Source organism: Protopterus annectens, chromosome 2.part2, assembly GCF_019279795.1.
Source record: "Protopterus annectens isolate FY-2018-M chromosome 2.part2, PAN1.0, whole genome shotgun sequence".
Lineage (NCBI taxonomy): Eukaryota > Metazoa > Chordata > Ceratodontiformes > Protopteridae > Protopterus > Protopterus annectens.
This window is the reverse complement of record NC_056730.1, coordinates 1091333567-1091354986: the sequence shown is the minus strand read 5'-3', so window position 1 is coordinate 1091354986 and position 21420 is coordinate 1091333567. Positions and strand designations below refer to the sequence as shown.

The 21420-nt window shown below is 39.3% G+C and overlaps 1 protein-coding gene across 1 annotated transcript in view; it reads right to left on the bottom strand.

The window, feature by feature from the left end:
* SECISBP2 (SECIS binding protein 2) overlaps positions 1–19559 on the bottom strand; it is a 1593758-nt gene extending 1574199 nt beyond the window's left edge. Inside the window, exons 1-2 of the mRNA XM_044064311.1 lie at positions 19313–19559; positions 18568–18725 (exon numbers count right to left, since the gene is read on the bottom strand). Coding sequence (XP_043920246.1) covers positions 18568–18725; positions 19313–19502 — 348 coding nt within the window. The 5' untranslated portion in view covers positions 19503–19559. The remainder of the gene's footprint in view (positions 1–18567; positions 18726–19312) is intronic.
* Positions 19560–21420: the final 1861 nt, after the last annotated feature.

Genomic DNA, 21420 nt, shown 5'->3' with positions numbered 1-21420 from the left:
AGAGTTACAGCTGTTCTCTCTGTTATGGCCCTGAGGGCCACCAAAGATTCCCAAGTAGTCTTGAATGCATTTTTTTCTTGTAGTTGACCCTCTTACCCTTTTATGGATTGCCCTTGTATTGCTTAGGGCAGAAAGGCCAAACTTTTAGTGGAGCATTGTTTTAAAAAATAAATTGCTGCAGCAAGCTATAAAAGGTCCTTGACTGACAGAAATGGTTTCACTTTTCCTCCAATCTCTTAAGCAACTTCTCTGCAGGGGCCTGAACAGAAGTTCCTTGCCCAGGGTGTACTTAGGAGTTCTGCTTTTTCATGCTCAAGCAGGGGATGGGTCCTAAGCCAAACAAATCTCCTTTCCACAGAAGCCATAGTAGCTACCTGCATGATGCATTCACTTCATTAAAGCCACATCTCACAGGTTTTCTGGCAACCTGAGAAATATGGCAGCTGAGATCAAACATCGCCCTCCACATCTTTATCCTCTAGCCCCTCTGCTTTCTGTCTCAAATGGTAAAGGAGGGACTCCAGAAATTTCCATTTGTGAGAGTCTGTCCTTTTCCTGTGCAGCTTGTCTGCACACAGGTTTGCTCTAATGGACTGTAGGATGCCTGTAGAGTCCGATAGTGCTGTGAAGCTATATCCCCAAGCTAAAATTGCTAGTCTGCAGAGGGGGTACAACCTCTTTCTTCCTTGCTTATGTACCACATGAATGTGACATTGTCGGTAAGATCTTGAAGAGGTCCCAGGGACCAAAGATGATTCAGGGAGTTGAGTGCTTTGATAAAGGCAAGCCTCTATTCTACATTTATCTGTTTGTGTCTGGCGTATTGTGTCTGGCCTTGGTGTCCCACACACACACTTTGAAATTTTACCCCTCCTGAAACTGTTCCTCAAGCAAGCAATGTCTCAGGTGCTTGTGTTGACCGACTGCTTTGGAACAGGGAGGGAGAAGGAGAGTCCTTGTCCTGGACCTTAGGGGCATCTCTTGCCTCCACCATATGATTTCTCTTCTTACAAACCCTGCCACTGTGATCTGAAAAGACAGGAGATGTTGGTGTTGGGACCAAAGAGACTACAGACACCACTGCATCTTTCTCATGTGGAGTCTTGCCAGGGGTATCATAAGAATCACAGAAGCCACGAGACCCAAAATCCTGAGGTATTCCCTTCCCAGTGACAAAAGTCTGATTTGGAAGGATAATTCCTCTGAAACTCGGGGATAGGAAAAAAATACGTTTCAACTTCTGTGAGGCCTTAACCTTATCCTGGTGAGATTTAAAAAGTTCAGCAGCAGCAGAGCTAAAAGATTTTTGTTATGAAGAGGAGAACCCAATAATTTGGCCTTAATATCATCAAAAAGACCAAAGATGAAGCCAAGAGTAATGCCTCAGAACAGAAACAAAAGCAGCATTCCTAGAAGTATCAAATGGAGTGGCAAGCCACTTGAGAGGTAAAACCCAACAAGGAAAGGGAAGAAACCTTCACTTCAGAATCAGGAAGGTCAGAAACTACCTGAGAAAGAAGGGTTGAACATGCCTAGTCATATGAATGCCAAATTGGGCAGCAGTATAAACTTTTGCCTAGACGTTCCATGGCCCTACTATTCTCGTCTGAAGGAATTAGCTTAGAAGGCAAGAGTTTAGAGGGCTTTTCAGAAGAGCAGACACCACAGAAAGATCAGAAGGACATTTACACAAAAAAAATACAATCATTAGGCACCATGTAAAATCTATCAGGTTTCTTGGGAGATGGAGTGGAGAATCAGGTGCTACAAAAGTTGCCAAAAAGTTATCCAAGGAGGGTATAAAAACTGGAGAAACAGCAAAAGGTTTTTGAAAGACTCCATCTGGAGGAGTTCATAATACCTCTTCTGAATACCAGAAACCTAAGAACAATCCTACTTGAAAAATTCCGTCAAGCATAAAATAGTATCCCCACAGCAGAGTTCATCTAAAGGAGAATTTGGACTGACAGAATCATCCTCCTCCTGAGACCAATAGTCCAAAGGAGAAGGAATCTAAGAAGGTAAGCCAAGGACTCTTCTCCAGAATCCAATCCTCATCAGAAGACTCTTGCTCCATAGGTTTCTTAAGAGGAGTAGAGGAAAGTACAGTTGTGTACCTACCATAAATGTAGATGTTCGAGTGTATTCACTGTTGCAGTCATTACAATTGGGTTATCCTGCTAGCAGGCTACCCGCAGTCGGCCGGAATTCCAAAGTCTAGGTCCGGCGTCGGTTGCTGTCGCCTCTTCCCTGACGTCAGTGCGCCAGGGGTATAAAAGATGCAGCCGACGCCATTTTCGTTTTTCTTGCCCCAGATGTCAGGTGCCCCCAAAAGGGTATGCTAAAAATATGTCAATAAAACATACATGCACCAAAAAATATTATATCTTCATCTACAAGCAAATACACCACATAGGTTGTATAGAATAGAGAAGAGCAGATAATTCCAGCTAAGATATGGGGGATGGTGGGTGGGTAACCTAGACTGCAACAGTGAATACACTCTAACATCTACATTTATGGTAGGTACACAACTGTACTATATATTCATCGTGTTTCACTGTTGCAATCATTACAATTGGGTTGAATCCCAAAGCTATGGTTGGGAGGCTGGAGCTAAATAGAATTAGGAGAGGCTATGAGGCCCTGTAGAACTGCAGTGGCAAAGCCTGCTTTGTAAAAGTATGCACTGAACTCCAAGTTGCAGCCTCTAAGATGTCTTTGGTTGGTGCCCCTCTGAGGAAGGCTGCTGAACTGGCTGCTGCTCTGGTTGAATGTGGCCTAATGTCCTTAGGCACTGATTTGCCATGCTGTGAATAGCAGAAACAAATGCAGTGGCCTATCCACTTTGAAATAGTCTGCTTTGAAATAGCCTTTCCTTGTGATCCTGGAGCATATGCCTCTAGGAGTTGTTCAGTTTTTCTGAAAGCTTTGGTTCTGTCCAAGTAGAAGCGTAGCTGCCTGCGAATGTCCAAAGAATGCAGAAGTCTCTCACCCTTATTCTGTGGGTTTCGATAAAAGGTAGGAAAATTAATTAGGGCCACACTGGACACTACCTTAGGCATAAATGTTGGGTTTGTCCTCAGAGAAACCCTGTCAGGATGGAAAATGATAAAAGGCTCCACAGCCATGAGAGCCTGTAACTCTGAGACTCGTCTTGCAGAGGTTATTGCTAGGAGCAGAGCTGTTTTCCAGAATAAAAATTTTATATCAGCTGTAGAAGCTGGCTCAAAAGGAGGCAGTGTTGAGTTTTTCCAAGACATAATTGAGGTCCCATGTAGGTATTGGTGCTCTCCTTGGAGGTCTTGGTATTGGTGCTCTCCTTGGAGGTCTTATGTTTTTGGCCCCTCTGAGGTACTGCCTTAGCAACGGATGAGAAAAAATTGGTGGCTCTGTATTGTAATGAGGTGAAATGGCAGAGGCATGAATCTTAATTGATGAAAAGGAGAGGCCTTTGTCCAGCATCTCAGTTAAGTATTGCAAAATCTGAGGAATATTTGGTACAATCGTGTCAATTCCTTGTGCCTGGTTCCAAGCACAAAATCTCTTCCATTTTTCTGCATAAGATTTTTTGGTGCTAGGCCTCCTGGCCTTCAAAATAACATCCATCACTGCTTTAGAGAGAGGTGTGTTTTGAATGGTTACATTATCTGCCATGCTGGCCAAATTTTAAGGTCCTGAGTTGGCTGTGCAGGATCTGGACTGTTTTGTTGGGTCAATAAGTGAGAAATTTAAGGTAATGCCCAGGCCGGGCATTGAGACAAGTTTTTTAGGATTGGATACCAGTGCTGGCGGGGCCAGTCTGTGGCAATCAGTATCATTTTTGGCTTCTCTTGTCTGACCTTTAGGAGTACCTTGGGGAGGAGAGGCAGTGGAGGAAAGGCATATACCATTAAGTTTTTCCAGCTGAAAGATAGAGCATCCACTTTCCATGCTTGCTTGTGATATGTTCTTGTGCAGAATCTCTGTAGCTGGCAGTTGTGAGGGGAGGCAAACAGGTCTATGTCCGGGCATCCCCAGGTCCTAATTATCATGATGAAGACTTGAGGATCCAATTTCCACTCATGGGGATCCATTAGGTTTTTGCTTAGTTCGTCTGCCAGAGTATTTATCTTTCCTGGCAGGAATTGCGCTTGCAAGTGTACTTGATAAGTCAATGCTGTGTCCCACAAGGTCATGGCTAGTCTGCAGAGGGGGTAGGAATATGTACCTCCCTGCTTGTTTATGTACACATGACCATTGTATTGTCCATCTTTATCAATAGTTGTCCTGGATGAAGTAGATCCTTGAAGGCTGTCAGGGCATTCTGAACAGCTAGCATCTCTTTTTGACTGATATGTAGCTGCATTTGGCTTGTGGACCATGTGACCTGAATACATCTTCCTGCCATATGGGCCCCCAGGCATAATCTGATGCATCCATTGTTAATGTCTGCCTGGCTGTGGGTGAAGTGAAAGGCTGTCCCTTGTTGTGGTAACATGCCTTTACCCACCATCAAAACTCCTGTTGCAGGCAGGGAATGAGGGTAATTATTATTTCCAGGCTGTGGCAATGTTGTGTCCAAACACTTTTTAGATACCATTGTAGTTTCCTCATATGCAGTCTTGCATATGGAATTAGCAGAATGCAGGATGTCATGAAGCCCAATGCCTGTAGAGTATTTCTTGCAGATAACTGGGTTTTTGTTGCCAACATTTTGAAATAAGTAGTCAGTTGTCTTTGTTTGTCTGGCGTAAGATAAGCCTTCTGGGCAGTTGTATTTAAGCTTGCACCCAGGAATATTATCTTGAGTGGGTACTAGTTTTGATTTCTTTTCATTTACTGTGTACCCTAGGCATGTTAGTAATCTTTTTACAAACGTCAGATGCTGTAGTAGAATGTCCTTGTTCTCTGCTTGAATAAGGCAGTTGTCCAAGTAAGGATGTATTTGTATTCCTCTTTGTCTGCAAAATGCAATTACTGATGCCAGGCATTTTGTGAAGACCCTGGGTGCAGTAGATGAGCCAAAGGGCAGTGCAGAGAATTGGTAGTGCATTGAGCCAGCTATAAATCCGAGGTATCTTCTGCATGATTGTCCGATTGGGACATGTAGATATGCCTCTTTTAGGTCTAAAGTCACAAGCCAAGCTTTCTTGCCCAGCATGGGCAGAAGCTGCTGCAGAGTCAACATTTTGAATTTTGGAATATCCAGAAATGTGTTTAGAATAGACAGGTCCAGTATTGGTCTCCAGGCTTTGTCCTTTCTGGGCACTAAGAACAGTCTTGAGTAAAATCCTTGTCCTTGTTCTTGCTGTGGTACTCGCTGGATAGCCCTCATATCCATGAGGGATGAAACTTGTTTTTGTGCCTCTGCCCATTGACTGTGTGACCGGTCTGGCATGCCGTTTGCCCTTGGCAGGGTGTGAAAATGGAACATGGAGCCTTGTGTCACTATATTCAAGACCCATTTGCCCTGGGTGATCATGTGCCAATTTTGTGAAAAAAGTGCTAGTTTTCCCCCTAAAGGAGCTGCCAGAAGATAAGTGCTTGGTGCTGGCAGGGGAAAGTCATTGATACTGTTTCCTGTATGGTTGTGATTGATCTTCCCCGCTTTTGGAGGTAGAAGCACCCCATTGTTTAGACCTGTATGAGCCTTGGGGCTGGGATCTGCGTCTGGGGCATTTGTATCTGCCTCTTTGCGGCCTGTCTGACACTGGAAAGGACCAATTCTTTGCAGGCCAGTTCCTGCTAAATCTGGGAGGCTGTAGCTGTAAGAAATCCTTGACTGTTTGCATAGATTTAGCTTTGTCCTCCATTTTTTTCAAAACCTCTTCTGCTTTAACACCAAACAAGGTATCATGCTGTAATGGAGCATCTAATAACTTTGCTTTAACATGATCAGACAGATTCTGTTCCTTTAACCAAGCATGCCTCCTAATGACAGAACCCGTAACAGCGGCCCTGCAGGAGGCCTCCAAAAAATCAAATCCACATTGCAAAGTATGCTTTCCCACTTGTTCAGTTGCATGCAATAAATCCTGCATTTCTTTATTTTCTGCACAATCAGAATTTGTCAACATTTTCTGTTTAAGAAGTGACATAAGGTATTGATGATATTTAAGCATATGAAACTGACAATTTAAAGCCCTTACAGCCAAGGTAGCAGAAGTGTAAATCTTTTTCCCCCATCTGTCCAGGGCCCTTGAATCCCTATCAGAGGGGGTAGGGTTTTTTGCAGTGGATGCCTTGACCCCTTTGGGACCCTGAGGGATAGTCTCTGGGTCAGCAGCAGGGTTTTTATAAAGACATTTATGCGAGTCAGGAACCCTGTAATATCTGTCTGGCTTAACAGGAGCTGGTGGTAAAGAGTCAGGTGTCAGACTGGACTCTGTAAATACATCATCTACAATGTATAACACAGGAGGAATAGCAAGGGGCCTGTGCTGAGGTAGCAAAAGAAAATCTCTGAGCCTTTTCTTAGATTCTGAGTAATCTTGGCTCTCCCAGTGGGTGTGTTCCCTCATAGTATGTAGGGTCATCCCAAAAGAATAATCCTCAGGAGGAGAGGCTGAAGAGATAGATTCTTCAGCGTTGGAATCCTCATAGGGAGGAAGAGAGTATTCCTGTTCAGAAGAGGAATCAGAGGAAATGGAAACCTGATCTGAAGATTCATATTCTGTCTCTTGCCTAGGCCTCTTATCAGGAGGGGGATGGGAACACCCCTGATCAAAGTAATTAGGTCTTCGGCCATTTTAAGCATCCGTTTTTAGGCATGGAGGCCTGTCCAGGGGAATGTTGTACTTGTTTCTTTGTCTTTAGAGGTGCTTTAGTCTTTGCCTTTGAAGCTGAAGTCATTTTCACATATAACTGTGTAGGTCAGAAAACACCCTCAGAAGCAGATGCCTGCACAGCGGCTCCGGACTCATCTGAGGGAATAGTTTCCGAGGGTCCAATACCTTGAGTTTCCATTGGCTTAGTCGGCTCCACGTGGGAGTCGGAAGCGGCCTGTGGCTCTGAGGTAGCGGGCATCAGGGGCTGTGAAAGCACCTCACCGAGAACCGGTTAACCGGCGACTGACCTAGCTGAAGCCTCGTCGTCGGTTTTGGACCTCGGATGCCTGTCCTTTTCCTTTTCTTTGCGTTTTTTATAAATTCCGGTAGTCTGTTGCTCTGACGGCATTATATAATTAAATCTTCGGCCAAAATAATGAAATGCAAAATCTTACCGACGCTTAACGTTGGTTAAATCTAGCACAAAACCGACAACTAGCAACGTTGTGGTCAGGGCCTAGGCAAGGAATACAGTAAGAATGAAAATCCTTATGAGATATTTGCTTTCCACAAGAAATACAATTATTAACTTTTTCTGACATCGGTCTGGAGCAAGAAAAAGTTTCCCCAACGGGGTACTTAGCTTTAATGAAGACTTCGGATCTGAAATTTGAATTTGAAAATCTCAGGAGTCGGCCGGCCGGCACTTGCGAACTGCTTTTGCTTTGGGCACCGCGCGGCAAGAAAGAATGAAGAAAATGGCGTCGGCTGCATCTTTTATACCCCTGGCGCACTGACGTCAGGGAAGAGGTGACAGCAACCGACACCAGACCTAGACTTTGGAATTCAGGCCGACTGCGGGTAGCCTGCCAGCAGGATAACCCAATTGTAATGACTGCAACAGTGAAACACGATAAACATCAGGGAGGGGAAGGCACACAGACTCGGAGGAGTCCTTAAAGTCATTAAAGCAACAACCCCTGAATAAAATTCTGCCATTCAGATTGGGAACAGCAGGGAAAATATGCTCTGTTTTTTGTTTCTTCCTTTGTGGGACATCCGCATGAAAAACCCTAGGAGGGTCAGACCCTTTCAAACACTCAACCAGCATAGTTGAAGTTTCCTCCCAAACTAGAATTTGTGGAAACCCTCCAAGTCCCTCAAACATAATCAGCTGAGGTTCCCCCTCAATGTCTGAAGCGGACATCTGAAAAGCCTCCGATGATGTGTGAGAAGCTGGATCGGTGCCAGCCTCCAGCAAGTTTGCGGCACAGGAATCCAAAGTAACAACCAGACGATCCTCCAGGTTTTCACTAGCCTCAAAAGAGATGTCCAGGGGAAGCTGGACAGAAGCCAAAATAGAGAGTTTTTTGTTTTTTTCTTGGCTGCTGACTGAATCTCAAGATGGGAAGACTCTGCCATAGCACCCTGCCTTGCACCAACAACTTAAGACGTTGGTTTACTTAGGTAAACAGACAAAGAAGAGAGATGACTACATAGAGATTTAGGGACAAATGCTTGGCAAATAGAACACTGCATATGGTCGTGAGAAGCCTCCCACACTGACATCGTCCCTTTCTGGATGGCATGTAAACCAACACCTCAATTACACAAGGCCAATCTAGTCTTCCTGCAAGAAACCCATCTCTTGAAAAAAGATATTGATAAACTAGCCACTAATAAGTATACAGTATTGGTTAGTTCAGAGCACACTCAGAAAAAAAGAGGAGTGGCTATTTTATGGAATAAAAGTACGCCCATTCCTAAAACCATTAAGTCTTTTCAGGATGACAAAGGAATGTTTTGTATGGTTACAATACAAATTAATGGGAAGACTTACACTTTAATTAATGTATATTGGATACCTGGAATTGGTATTAATACAGTGAAACATCATATTGATAAGATCATATCATTCTTTATAGGGGATATTATTTTAGCTGGTGATTTTAATTGTATACTACATGAAAGTGATACTACCACTATAAGGAAAAGAAGAATTACATCTACTGCAAAACATTTAAATGATTTTGCTAATTCTTATCATTTGAATGATATTAATAATCAGATAGATTCAAAATCATTACCATACACCTTTTAGATTCAAAATCATTACCATACACCTTTTTTTCTAACAGATACAAAACTTATTCAAAAATAGATAGGGTCTTTATTTCTAACCAGATGGTAACAGATTTAATTAATACCAAAATCATTTCATGTCCTATATCTGATCATAACTCAATTGTTTTTGAATTCATGATAAAAAATACTCATAATGTTCAGATCAAAAGGATACCAGCATACTTAACTCAGCTAAAAGACTATAAAGAATATATACTTTCAGAAGTACAACATTTTCTAGACATAAATAATACTCCTGAAGTCTCCATTGTCTATGTTTGGGATGCCTTAAAATCATATCTATATGGACAAAGTATCAGATGGTATAATAATAAAAGGAAATCTTGGGATAAGGAATTGTTAGATATTCAAAGTAAATTAGACTCTTATAAAACTTATAAACATAATAATAAAGAAAATATTATGGACAAGAAAGTTATTGAAGAAATAAACAAACTAAATGAGAAATACAACGAAATTTTAACTCATAAAGTTAAAATAACTTTAGAGAAATACAAGTTTTTGTCTTATTCAATAAGCCCCAAATACTTACATAGACTTAAAAATAAAACAAAAAGATTGAATAAACAAAACCATATCAAAGAAATCTTTTCTCTAAGGAAAAAGAAGAATGTTTCTAGTATACCAGAAATACTGGATGGATTTAGAAATCACTTTCACAAGATTAACCATAACAACATTAACATGGAACCTAAAGATAAAATAAAGGAGTTTATAACCACAAACATGAATAAAAAGCTTAATAAACAACAGATTAAACTATTGGACAAGAGTATTTCATATACAGAAGTTATTACACAAATAAATAAGCTTAAATCAAACAAAGCACCGGGTAATGATGGTATTATACCAGAGATATATAAAATCCTTTCTAAAACTACATATTCATTAATACATAAGGTTTTTATTTTGGCCCAAACTGAGTTAATAACCCCCCCATCTTGGCAATATACATTTATTTCACCAATTTTAAAACCTAATAAAGATCCAACTAGATGTTCTTCATATCGACCCATCTCATTACTTAATGTTGATTATAAAATGTTTATGAGTATTTTTGCTGATAGATTGAAGACAATCATCCCAGGCATTATAGATATAGATCAGACGGGCTTCATTGTAAATAGAAATACTTTTGATAATATAAGAAGAACTTTAACATTAATTGATTTTGCAAATAGGAAAAAGAAAGATTTAACACTTATTAGTCTTGATATAGGTTCAGCATTTGATTCAGTAAGTTGGGACTATCTGTTTACCTTACTGAAATGCACAAACATCTCTGATGCATTTGTAAATTTAATTGAGCATTTATACAAAGGAACGCTGGCTTATATTAAGGTAGGAACATATGTTTCACAAAAAATACCCATTCTTAAAGGTACAAAGCAAGGATGTCCACTTTCTCCACTATTATTCACTTTAGTAATGGAGCCTTGGGCTAATTTGATTAGAAACAGTACTGACATAGAGGGTTTTGATATAGACGAAAATACAACATCAAAAATTCAACTTTTTGCAGATGATGTTCTAATTACATCAACATCAAAAATTCAACTTTTTGCAGATGATGTTCTAATTACATCAGCAGGATCTAATTCTTCTATGCAGTCTTTATTTGATAAAATGATGAATTTTAAAAGTATTTCTGGTTTAATATTCAATGAAGAAAAAACTAAAATACTACCTATATATACACGAAAAAATGTTCTCATTAGTGATTTTACTAAATATGTACCCAATTCAGGTCAGATAACTTATTTAGGTATAATACTATCTAAAGATATTAAATCTATTATATATAATAACTATAATACCTGTTTTCTTAATATACAAAATCTTTTTAATACCTGGAATAATATGTTTTTTACTATGGAGGAGAGACTTACAATTATTAAAATGATAATATTCCACAAGATTTTATACTTAATACAATCAATAATACTTTCACCTACAAAAATAATTATCAAGAAACTGAATACACTAATGTTAAATTTCTTATGGGCACCTTATAGACCTAGGATTGCATTAAAGAAACATACTAATAGCTGGTCTCAAGGGGGTATTTCTTTTCCAGACTTTAATTTATATATTATCTCTTCTATTATAAAAGTTATTACTTTATTAATAGATCAGTCATATCGCAAAATGGAAAGATTATTGGGAGCTAATTAGTATGCACTTCATGAAAATCTCTTTAACACATAAAAATATGATTGTAAATAACTCCATGTTGTGGTTGCTAAAGGAATTTTGTACTTCACCTATTACACCTAAACATATGGTTTGTTACCCATTAAATATTATTATTAGTTATCGTAACTTTATATTCATGCACCCTAAGTATAGGGAATGGAATTTTATTGTATTCCTATAATGTATACTCAGGGTATGCTTATGTCATCTACTTCTGAAGGAGCTCATTTAGCTATAGATAATGATCTAAAGTACTGGTATCAGCTGATATCTGATAATAAAGTTAAAAATCTAGATTTCTTAAAACAAGAATTTGATCTAAGAGAAACTTGCTGGTTAGAGGTTCAGATCTTTAGACAACATCTCATTGATAGAATAGATCTAATGTCTATAACAGTTAAAGAATCTATTCCAAAACTGATTGATTACTTGATATTAAATTTACAGCATAACGTTTCTGATAAAGGTAAACTTTCATATATACATAAAATTATCAGACAAGAAACTTTTTACAGTGTAGATTCATACTGGAATTATTTCACCTCTATTAATGGGGACCCACCAACTCAACAAGATAAACAATATATATTGGAATCTGCTTATAGAACTACATCTTCCATTGTCTGGAGACTTTATACATGGAAATTTTTACATAGATCTTTTTATACACCTTTGATGATGAATAAAATAAATAATAAAGATAATCTATGTAAGAGATGTAATGTAGAAATTAATGCTGACTGGGCTCATATGTTTTATGACTGTATGAAGTTGAAAGAATACTGGAAGTCAATTAATGAATTTTTGCAGGCTCTTTTTACAGATAATTTCATTATTTCTAAGTCTCTTATATTATTCAACACACCTGTACCTCAATGTGTTAAAAAGATTAAGCTTCCCTTGTTATGGTCTATCCTAGCAGTGGCCAGGAAAATAATAACTAGAAATTGGATTTCAGATACACCTCCTTCGTTACATGTTATGAATATAATGTGCCATATGGAAATAAGCACAATTAGAATGAGAACAACTAGAAAAACATCATATTATATTGTATGGGATAATTTACAAAATTTGTTAAAAAAATTCTAATTTCAATAGCACGGTATTTTAGTTTAATTAATTGATCTGATTATAGTGGATGTCTTTGTAAATACTTTAGTTGTTTTGTTGAATATTATAATACCTATTTTTAATTACTTGTATAAAATTGTTATGATATTTCTCTTATATGTTAAAACAATAAACCTGTTTTGAAAAAAAAAAAAAAAAAAAAAAAAAAGAAAGACAAGATAAGAAAGAGCCCCAACAGAGCACTTATATGAAAACAGCTCTGTAACCAGCACAGAAGAAGAGCATTCAGACTGACATTCAATAATAGCGTTTGGACTGATGGCAAAGTAGTTCTGGGATGTGTGTATCCATAAGTCAACCTTTATGGCCTATATCTTTGCACAGGGAGCATACATGTAACATACAATGCCTATTAACTCAAAAAGCTTTGGTATACTGGCCGAATGTTGGGCTATCCTTGGTAGGAGATCCCTTATGTAAAGAATACTGCAAAAGTGATATGGGAGGACATCTACTTTTTCCTGTGGAAGAAAAGCTCTTTGAACTGTGGTGTCTTGTTGATATCCCAGAAATATAATTCTGTGAGGAGCAGTCAAGAAAGACCTGAATGTTCTCTTGGAATTCCAGCTTGTATAAGAGATTTCTTACCCAAGAGAGATATTCCAAACACTTTAAAAAAGTCTCTGTAAAGATAAAGCAAGTCATCCAAGTATGGAAAAATGTGGACAACCTGTAATCTTGCAATGAGCTATAACTGGAATCAGACATTTTAATATTTTTGGTGCAGTGGACAGTGCAAATGGTAAGGCAGAGAACTGATAACGTGATCCAGACACGCAAAACCTTAAAAACGCCTGAAGTCTGGATGAATAGGAATGTGATGAGCATCTTTTAAATGCAGTGTTACCATGAAACTTTGAGAAAGAAGAAGTAAAACAGTTTGTGAAGTGACATCATTTTAAATTTGTGCACTATCACAAAAAGGTTTAAGGAAGAAAGATCCAGAACTGGTCTCCAAGCATTTTCTTTCTTGGGCACTAAAAACATCCTTGAATGAAACCTTTCCCACCTGGTAAGGGGGAACTGGTTTTATCATTTCCTGGAAGTGCATGTGATGAAGGACAGGTGTAAACAAGACCGTCTGGTCTGGAGGATGAGAAATTACTCCCTGGAAAGAAAGAAATTCCCTCACATTGCCAGCTGTAACCTTGATAACTGATCTTCAGAACCAAAGTCTGAAACTATCTATTGCCAAAGAGATAAATGTAGATTCAGACTTTTGTGAAGAAAAGGGGGCTGGGGAGGTCCCGTAATGGACTGTCCTTGGTTTTGGAGGTTTCCAGAATTCTTGGAACCCCCTTGCCATTTCTTCTTAAACATCTGTTTACCTGCAATCTGGTGAAAATTTTGTTTCTTACCAAAACTAGATGAGGAATTTGATAACCCCTTGGAAAATCTGGAAAGGGGGGGGGCTGAAAAAACTTACAGATTCCCTGCAGCGGCTTACTCCTTTCATTACACTTTTTGATCACCTATGCAGCGAAGGGGCCAAAAACTAAATCTTTACCCAAAGGATAATTTAAAAATCTCATTTTTTTAACATTATCTAAAAGGTTCTGAGAACACAGCCTTGCAAACCTCCTCAAAACAGCAACACTGGACACAGCCCTCAAAGAAGAATCAAAAGTCATACACATGCAGTATACAATAAGAAGCAACTTGCACGATAGAAAAAAATTAAATTATTTAAAACAGATTTTTCTTCACAAGATGAAACTGCAGACAAAACCTTCATCATACTTAGTCAGGACAAGCCTTAACATACCAACGTGACAATTCAAAATTCTGAAAATTAATGTTGCAGAATAACTTTTTTGCCATACTTATCAATACTCTGCCCATCCTCACCAGAAATAATAGAACTGGAATTAACAAAGGGTTTAGCAGCAGCAGAATTAACTAAAGCTATAGCTGCTGGAATGGGTTTGGGAAGAATGTATAAAACTTAAAAAAAAGACTGAGGAGTTCTATACATCCGATTTTCCTTTTTAGGGGCAGTTGTTGACTGTCAGGAAAATTGCAGACAGTAACACACACACCTTCCACAGCTGAAAGTCTGGTGAAATTAGTGCAGGTTCTGGAATTCCTTCTGTAACAGCTCATAGTATTTTCTTAGAGGATGAGAAACTTCATTTTCTTTACTGAAAACACTAGCATATCCTAGAAATAGTCTCAGAGAAAGAGAACATCCCACAGGGAGAGTCAGAAACTGAGCTCTCCTCTGAGTCCGAATCAAAAATCGGAGAATAAAACCTCATATCATTCCCTTTGTCTTCCTGTCCAGATTCACAATCTTGAACTTCTTCAGGAAAGGCGGTATCCCTCTTTCTTTTACCAGAAACTACTTTACCAGACAGATCAATAGCCTGAATTAAACTCTGAGCCAGACCCAGTAAACTACTCCTGTCTAAGGAAATTTGAGAAGGAGTTGATAACACATTTAGTTTTCGGTTTCCTTTTGAAAAATGGGACCAATAGTGTTATTAATGGCTTCCCTAGAGATGGGCATAACATTCTGACAAAACAGGGAAATCTTCTCTCTTCCTTCTCAAAGGACCAACAACAATGGCTCTCCATGAAACCAAGGGGACCCCAACAGCTGCAGAGGATTTAGCTAACCCCCGGACCATAGTGTCAGTAGGACGATCTGGGATCAAAGATGTCTGAGGTACAACAAATGGCCCTAGCAGAGTCACCCATCTGTGGCTGTGGTAAATTGGTAGCCTGCTGTGATGGCAAACCCCATTTGCTTAACTTCTTGTTTTTGTGGCTAGAAGAAGGACCATTAAAATGGTACCTCCTTCCTGGGGGAAGCAAGTAACAAATGCCGGTACAAATAAAAATTCTTTAAAAGTCACTTTTTTCACAGACACAAACAGTAAAAACACTTTGCCAGCCCCACAAAGCGAAATAAACACAATTTCTACATAGAAAAAATTGTTTCAGTTACTTTAAATAACTGAAACAGAAAAAAAAAAAACAGTGCTCCCATTTAAAACTACAGTGCAGTCTACTGACAGTCCATTAAAACACAACTCTCAGATCTAAAATAAATTTCCTAATGAGAAAAGTATCAATAATAAATACAATTATTAAACAGAAGCCCCCCCAAAAGAGAACTTATCTGCCCAGGAAAGAAAATGCGCAAGCTGACCATCGATCCTGGAAAGCCTCACAGACGCGTACTCTTCTGCAGCAGTAAAGCTCTGAAGGGCTCTGCCTGTGCAGCCTGGCAGTTTGGGTGGGTGGAAGGTGCCCTGAAGCTTTGGAAGCTGGTCAGCCATTTTACCCTCATCAGGCTACAACCCATACAGCTAGGATTACTACAGCAGTGATCATTATGATGAAAATCACTTATTAATATGCAGTGAACTTACCAGAGTATTGCATTTCACTTTAAAGTAAAAATTATGCATGGTAAGAAATGAAGATGGCTCAATACAAAACATATGCTATGAATGCACTGATGTTAGACCAATGCTTACAAGAGCTGTACCACACACATTTTTTGGAAAACTGTACAGCGGAAGGTTTGAATACCTATCTGTCAAGAAATACTTCATCTTTAAAGTATTAATAATCATTGATCCTTGTCACAATCAAAGATAAGGGACTTAATCCCCCCCCAGGTTTTCCCAAGTCATAAGAGATCTATGGAAAAAAAAAATATCCACATGCTCAGTACACAGACAGACAGAGCTATGGCCTTCATGCATGCGTTGTAAGCATAGGCATGAGAAGTAGACAAAAGAATCATAACACATTGAGAAAAACTCTAACCTAAAATTGTAACACAGGGTGAGAGTCAGCATGAGGGTCATGTTGTGGTATCGCCTAGTATTCTCTCACTGTACACTCCCTCACCTACTCAGTCAACTCCTACCACGTATAAAATAAACTCCAGAAGTCTAAGAAGGTGAAAGCAAGGAAGGCCAATGGAAACCTCTTGAAACTCTGTCTGCATGTCCTGATTTCAAGGTGAGGCAAACAGAATAGATCTTATAAGCACCAGCTCAACCTTACAAGAAAACAGGCCTCAGAGAAGCCATGTACCAAAGCATGAGATTATAAAACTCTTACAATCCCTAGGTCTCACTGTTAAGAGCAGATGCTCTCTCAGTTATTCATAGAAGAGCGCAAGCTTAAGCTCTTGCTTGAAAAAGAGCTCATTAACAACAATGGCTCAGAGGCTGTCATAAGTGTTGCAGAAATGGAGTGTGTGGCAGCTTTGGTGTGGGATCACAAGAAGTACACTTCTTGATAATCTGCAAACTGGCTGCCTCTCTTCCATTGCAGTAACCCTGTGAGCATTTGGAAAAGTTTGAAGTGTCTATGTCATTTTTGAGTCAGCAATTTGAAGCATTTACACTTATAAGTCAATATCATTCCCTATCTTGGGCAACAAAAGCAGCTTCTGTGTGGGTCCTGACTTGAGATCGGACAGCCAGAGAAACACTCCGCACCAACCATGAGAAGTTTAGAAACACAAAAAGAACAGCCGAAAACTGAGTAAAAAAAAAAGGAATTATGAAGCACAGGATCAGGCATTTTCTCCTAGTTCAAAGCACAGAGATTACAGCTTGCAGCAGAATGGGTTGCACATACATTCAGGTAAGGAAGCTTCAAGTCTAAAATGAATGATCTCAAAATGGGATCCTAGCTTCTATCCACTGCAGAGAGTCATTTAGGTAAGATATAGGGTTCGCCTCAAAATGGGAGACGGAGGGACAGCTTCACTAATGCTTCTCCTCCATGATTGAGAGGACTAGCTGTATGTAAACTTTGTTTCTGAACAGAAGTTGATAAGTACAGTGGACTTCGAATAGGAGCCAGATCTGAAAGGGACTTAGGCTTCCTTACGTATCTCTGGCCTTATGGCAGTCATAAGAATGATGACCCCAAATAAATGACTTCCCTTCTTTGACCACCTTCTAATTTCATCACAGTAGGGAGCTAGGAAGGCCTTAAGGTATGACTAATAGTAGCAAGTGGGGCTGTTATTAAAGCATTTATAGAAACAGGAAAAGTGTGCAAAGGTCCAAAACAGGACAAATCAGATGAGCAATGATTGCACAGGCATTCAGAAGGTTTGGCAGACTTAAATTTTCTTGCAGTATTTAACACTGGGTATAACAGCATGATAACAGCAAGGAGGGCATGCAGACAATATAAATAGTGGGAAAGAACAGGAGACCAAGTCAGTGAGACTAACAACAACAGCCTGTAGGAAGCCCTTACCTAAGAAAGGTATATATCACACTGAAAAAATACAAACATTTATCCAAGTGATTTTTGTCTCTATGCCTGCCAAACTTCAAGCCCCCCCCCCAAAAAAAAAAGAGAGATTGTAACTTCTCATTCTGCCATGCTATGAATTATCCTAACAAACTAAGGGGATGACAGTCATCTACAGGGACAGTCAAACAAACAGGCGGACATGAGGTCTGCTTGTGTTTTCTCTTACGGCCTCATAAGTATCCAGTATTTGTATGATCTAGCCTTAATCTCTGGGCAGGGGTAGAAGCCAGCCGCATAGCCACAAAGACCTATAATGCCTTCCCCCTTGAGTGCATGCTTTTATACATTCGATAATGAAGGCTACTACTAGGAAGGATGTGCACTAAAACACACTGCTCCACCACTGTGACTGCAGGCATACTGATTCTCCCTCTCTCACAAAGGGCACACCCTTCAACACCTGCCGGCTCAGTCAAGTAGTCATGAAGCTAATCAAACATGTGTTACTACTTGGGCCATAGGCAAAGCTTTGTCACTCTATATCACAGGAGCCGGCAGCACATCACTGTGAAAACAAAAAATACTCCACTTGAAACTGGCATGAACTGGCCACAGCATTCTGCATGTCACTGAGTTCAGAATGCAAGCTTGTGTCAACTTGCTCTCTTTAACTGAACTCAGCACACATTTAAAACAGCAAAGATGGATATATTCCTCAAGTTATATCACATTTACTAATAAAGAGGCTAAGTGTGAAGAATAACTTTTTTGACTCACTTCAGCAGAAGCAGCAGCATAAAATGCAAATCTGGATCATCTGATGTGCTACTCCACAAGTGTTAATGACATGACAGATGTCAATCCAGTAGTAAATGTTAGTTTAGAGTCTCTGTAGTCAAGCAGGTTTACAGTCTACTTTGGGTAACAGACTACAATCACTACAGAAATACCATAGACACTTCCAATAAAGACTGACCAAAACACCACTGAAGAAATACACACCTATCATCATTTTGAAATGTGGTCTGGACCCGAAACATCATAATACCTAAATGTATAATGTCACATAGGAGGACAAAGTAATTACCAGTGATTACTTGGTTACCTGAGTTTTTATTCGATTTTTGGGTCTTTCTTTACTCAAGGATGGTACATCGGGTATGTCTTTTGGTACAGGCACAGGCATTGCCTTCTTGGGTGACTGCGAAACTATCCTTGCCCAAGAATGTGTAACAGGAGCAGCAGCTCTGTTCATCAAAGGCTCTGTAATAAAACAAATGTAACTAGATTCTAGTTGACTTGATTCTTGGCTATTAGCCAGAGTGAAGAAAAACAAAACACCATCTTAAATGTTTCCATAAGGGATGATACTTACTACAAATATCACAACAACTACTACTATTACTACAACAACTCCTCTCACTATTACTACTACTATTACTACAACAACTATCGCCACTACTACTACAACAACTATCACTATTACTAGTATACATGATTTGCCAATCTGGTCACGTTCTTCTACAGAAGAAAATTTTAAATCGGACTAAGTACTAGCATAGTGCAAAAAAACAGTGCCTATCAAAACGGTTTAGAACAAGCCAGAGTCCTCAGCTGACAAAGATAAAATGTCTAAAGTCTTGTGAAATGACCCCCTACATAAATATATATATATATGCAATTAACGATGTATACCTTGCACAAGATATAGGCTGCCCTGAGACAAAACAAAAAAAAAACACTCCACCCTGCTTGACAAGAAGTAAACACCACAAACACTTCATATAGAACTGTGAGCAAGGGGGTGCACTTAATGCTGTCTGGCAAAACACACTTTGTTTTCCACTTACTTTGTTTTTTTTCCGTAGCCTGCATTATTTGTTCAGAAATGTTACTGGAGATGGCGTGGCAGGCAGTCACATGACTGACGAGTCTAACGTGACGACGAGCCTCAAACTCCTCCTTAAATAATCGTAGTTGCAATTTGATCATGGAAGACTGCACATGGATGAGTATTCTTCCTGATGATGATGATTCCATCCTCCGGAGCAAACCAAACCATCGTGTTGTGAGTGGTGGAAGGACTGGACTGGTGGTGGTGCGTATGATGGTGTTGGTATTATTACAAGGAGAAAGTAGGTTGGGTTTTTTTGTACAGTGACTGACTGAACACTTGGCGCCAAAACGCAAAAGTGGCGTGGCACACTTACTTGAGTGTGTGAGAGCGACTGTGCTCTGGACTGCACCCTCGTCCTCCATGTCTGTTATTCCCAATCCCTACACTAAAAATCACACCTTTCAACCCTCGATTGTGCACCAATTCAATATACAGCACGTCCGACCGTCCCTCCAACCATCATCACAATGTGATGAGCTGCCATCTTGCTTTAATTTTCCTCGTGTGCTTTTCTGGCTGCCCATACTAAAAGCTGGCCATGAGGCCATAATCTAGTATATTTTGAAGAAAGTGACTGTGTCATTTAGAGAGAGTTCTTAAGGGAGTCCTGTTACTTTTTTTTAAGGTTTCACGGACTATGTATTTGCAGAAAGAGGTTAAATTGTGAGTTGTGAACTTTATTGTAATTTTTTTGTTAATGTAATGTCTGAGGATAATTGTGGGCAAGTTAAAATTTAGGTTATCAGGTAGACTGCCAGAGGTAGTGGTATTCTTGTTAGTATTCAATCTAGGACTGATTCTCTACCACTTTATCAATCCTGCTAGGTGTGTTAATAATTTGGAAGTTGTAGATGTTTATTGAAGATGGTGCAGATTTGGAGAGTAACATCTCCAAGAATGATTTGCTTATAGGTTCATAGGTTTGTCATCTTAACCATTAGGCCACCCTTCCAACCATTCGGTAATGTTAGCATTAAACCAGCTCAATATACCTTTGACTTCTAAATGTTATTATCTGGTGGAATGTATAGAGCAGTGTTACACAAGGTTTTGTGTTTTCTTTTTTTTGTGCTGTGCTAGTAGTAGTTCTGCATTGAGGAAGCAAGGATTCTTAACTGAGTAGAGACTAGAGAGTTCATTTTAATGCATTTTAAATTTAATGGCAACACTTCCTGATCTTTTTGTCTATCAAGTCGAAGAATATTGCAGCCAGAGAGGAGTATTTATTTATCTGCTACATCTTTTTTTAACCAGATTTCTGTAATGATGAATGTCCGGGAGAGTATGGATGCATATGTATCTTGAAATTTACTGATGAGGCTTCTTACTCTGACATTATTTTTCTTAAATACAAATGTATATTTTTGGGAAGAGTGGACAGATGGAGTGGAGTTGGCAAATGGGAAGCTGAATTTGGTGTGGTGGTCCTGGATTGGGTTGAGGCTTCTTACTCTGACATTATTTTTCTTAAATACAATGTATCTTTTTGGGAAGAGTGGAGTTGGCAAATGGGAAGCTGAATTTGGTGTGGTGGTCCTGGATTGGGATGTATATCTCCACAGGTAGATAATGAGTTGAAATGGAAGTAGGTATGAAATGGCCAGAGTTGGTTGGTTATTTATTTGTTTTATTGTGTGTGTGTGGTTTGGGGTAGAGAGAGAATTAATAGAGAAGAATTTGAGGGAGAAGTTATTAGTATTGTAAATTTGACGTTATCTATAAGAAAGGAGACAGTGTGGTATAGAAGTGCATAGTTCCGATGATATGTTTTGATAGAATGAGTTATTGTAGTTACTTAAGGTGTGGGTTTGTGGGAGACTTGTAGTGAGCTGGTAGTACACATGTTTGAGTTAGAAAAGATAAGAGATTGAGGAAAAAGAGAATTGCTTAGAAACATGTTGGGTGTGTCAAAGACTTAGAACCTTACACATTATTGTGCAGACAGGGTAGTATTGCTCATAGGATCATAGGAGGTTACTAGGCTAATGGTCCTGCGGCCCTTACAAATCTAGCCAAGAGTTTATCCACAAAAAAACCTCAGTCCTCCCCTGTCACTGAGGG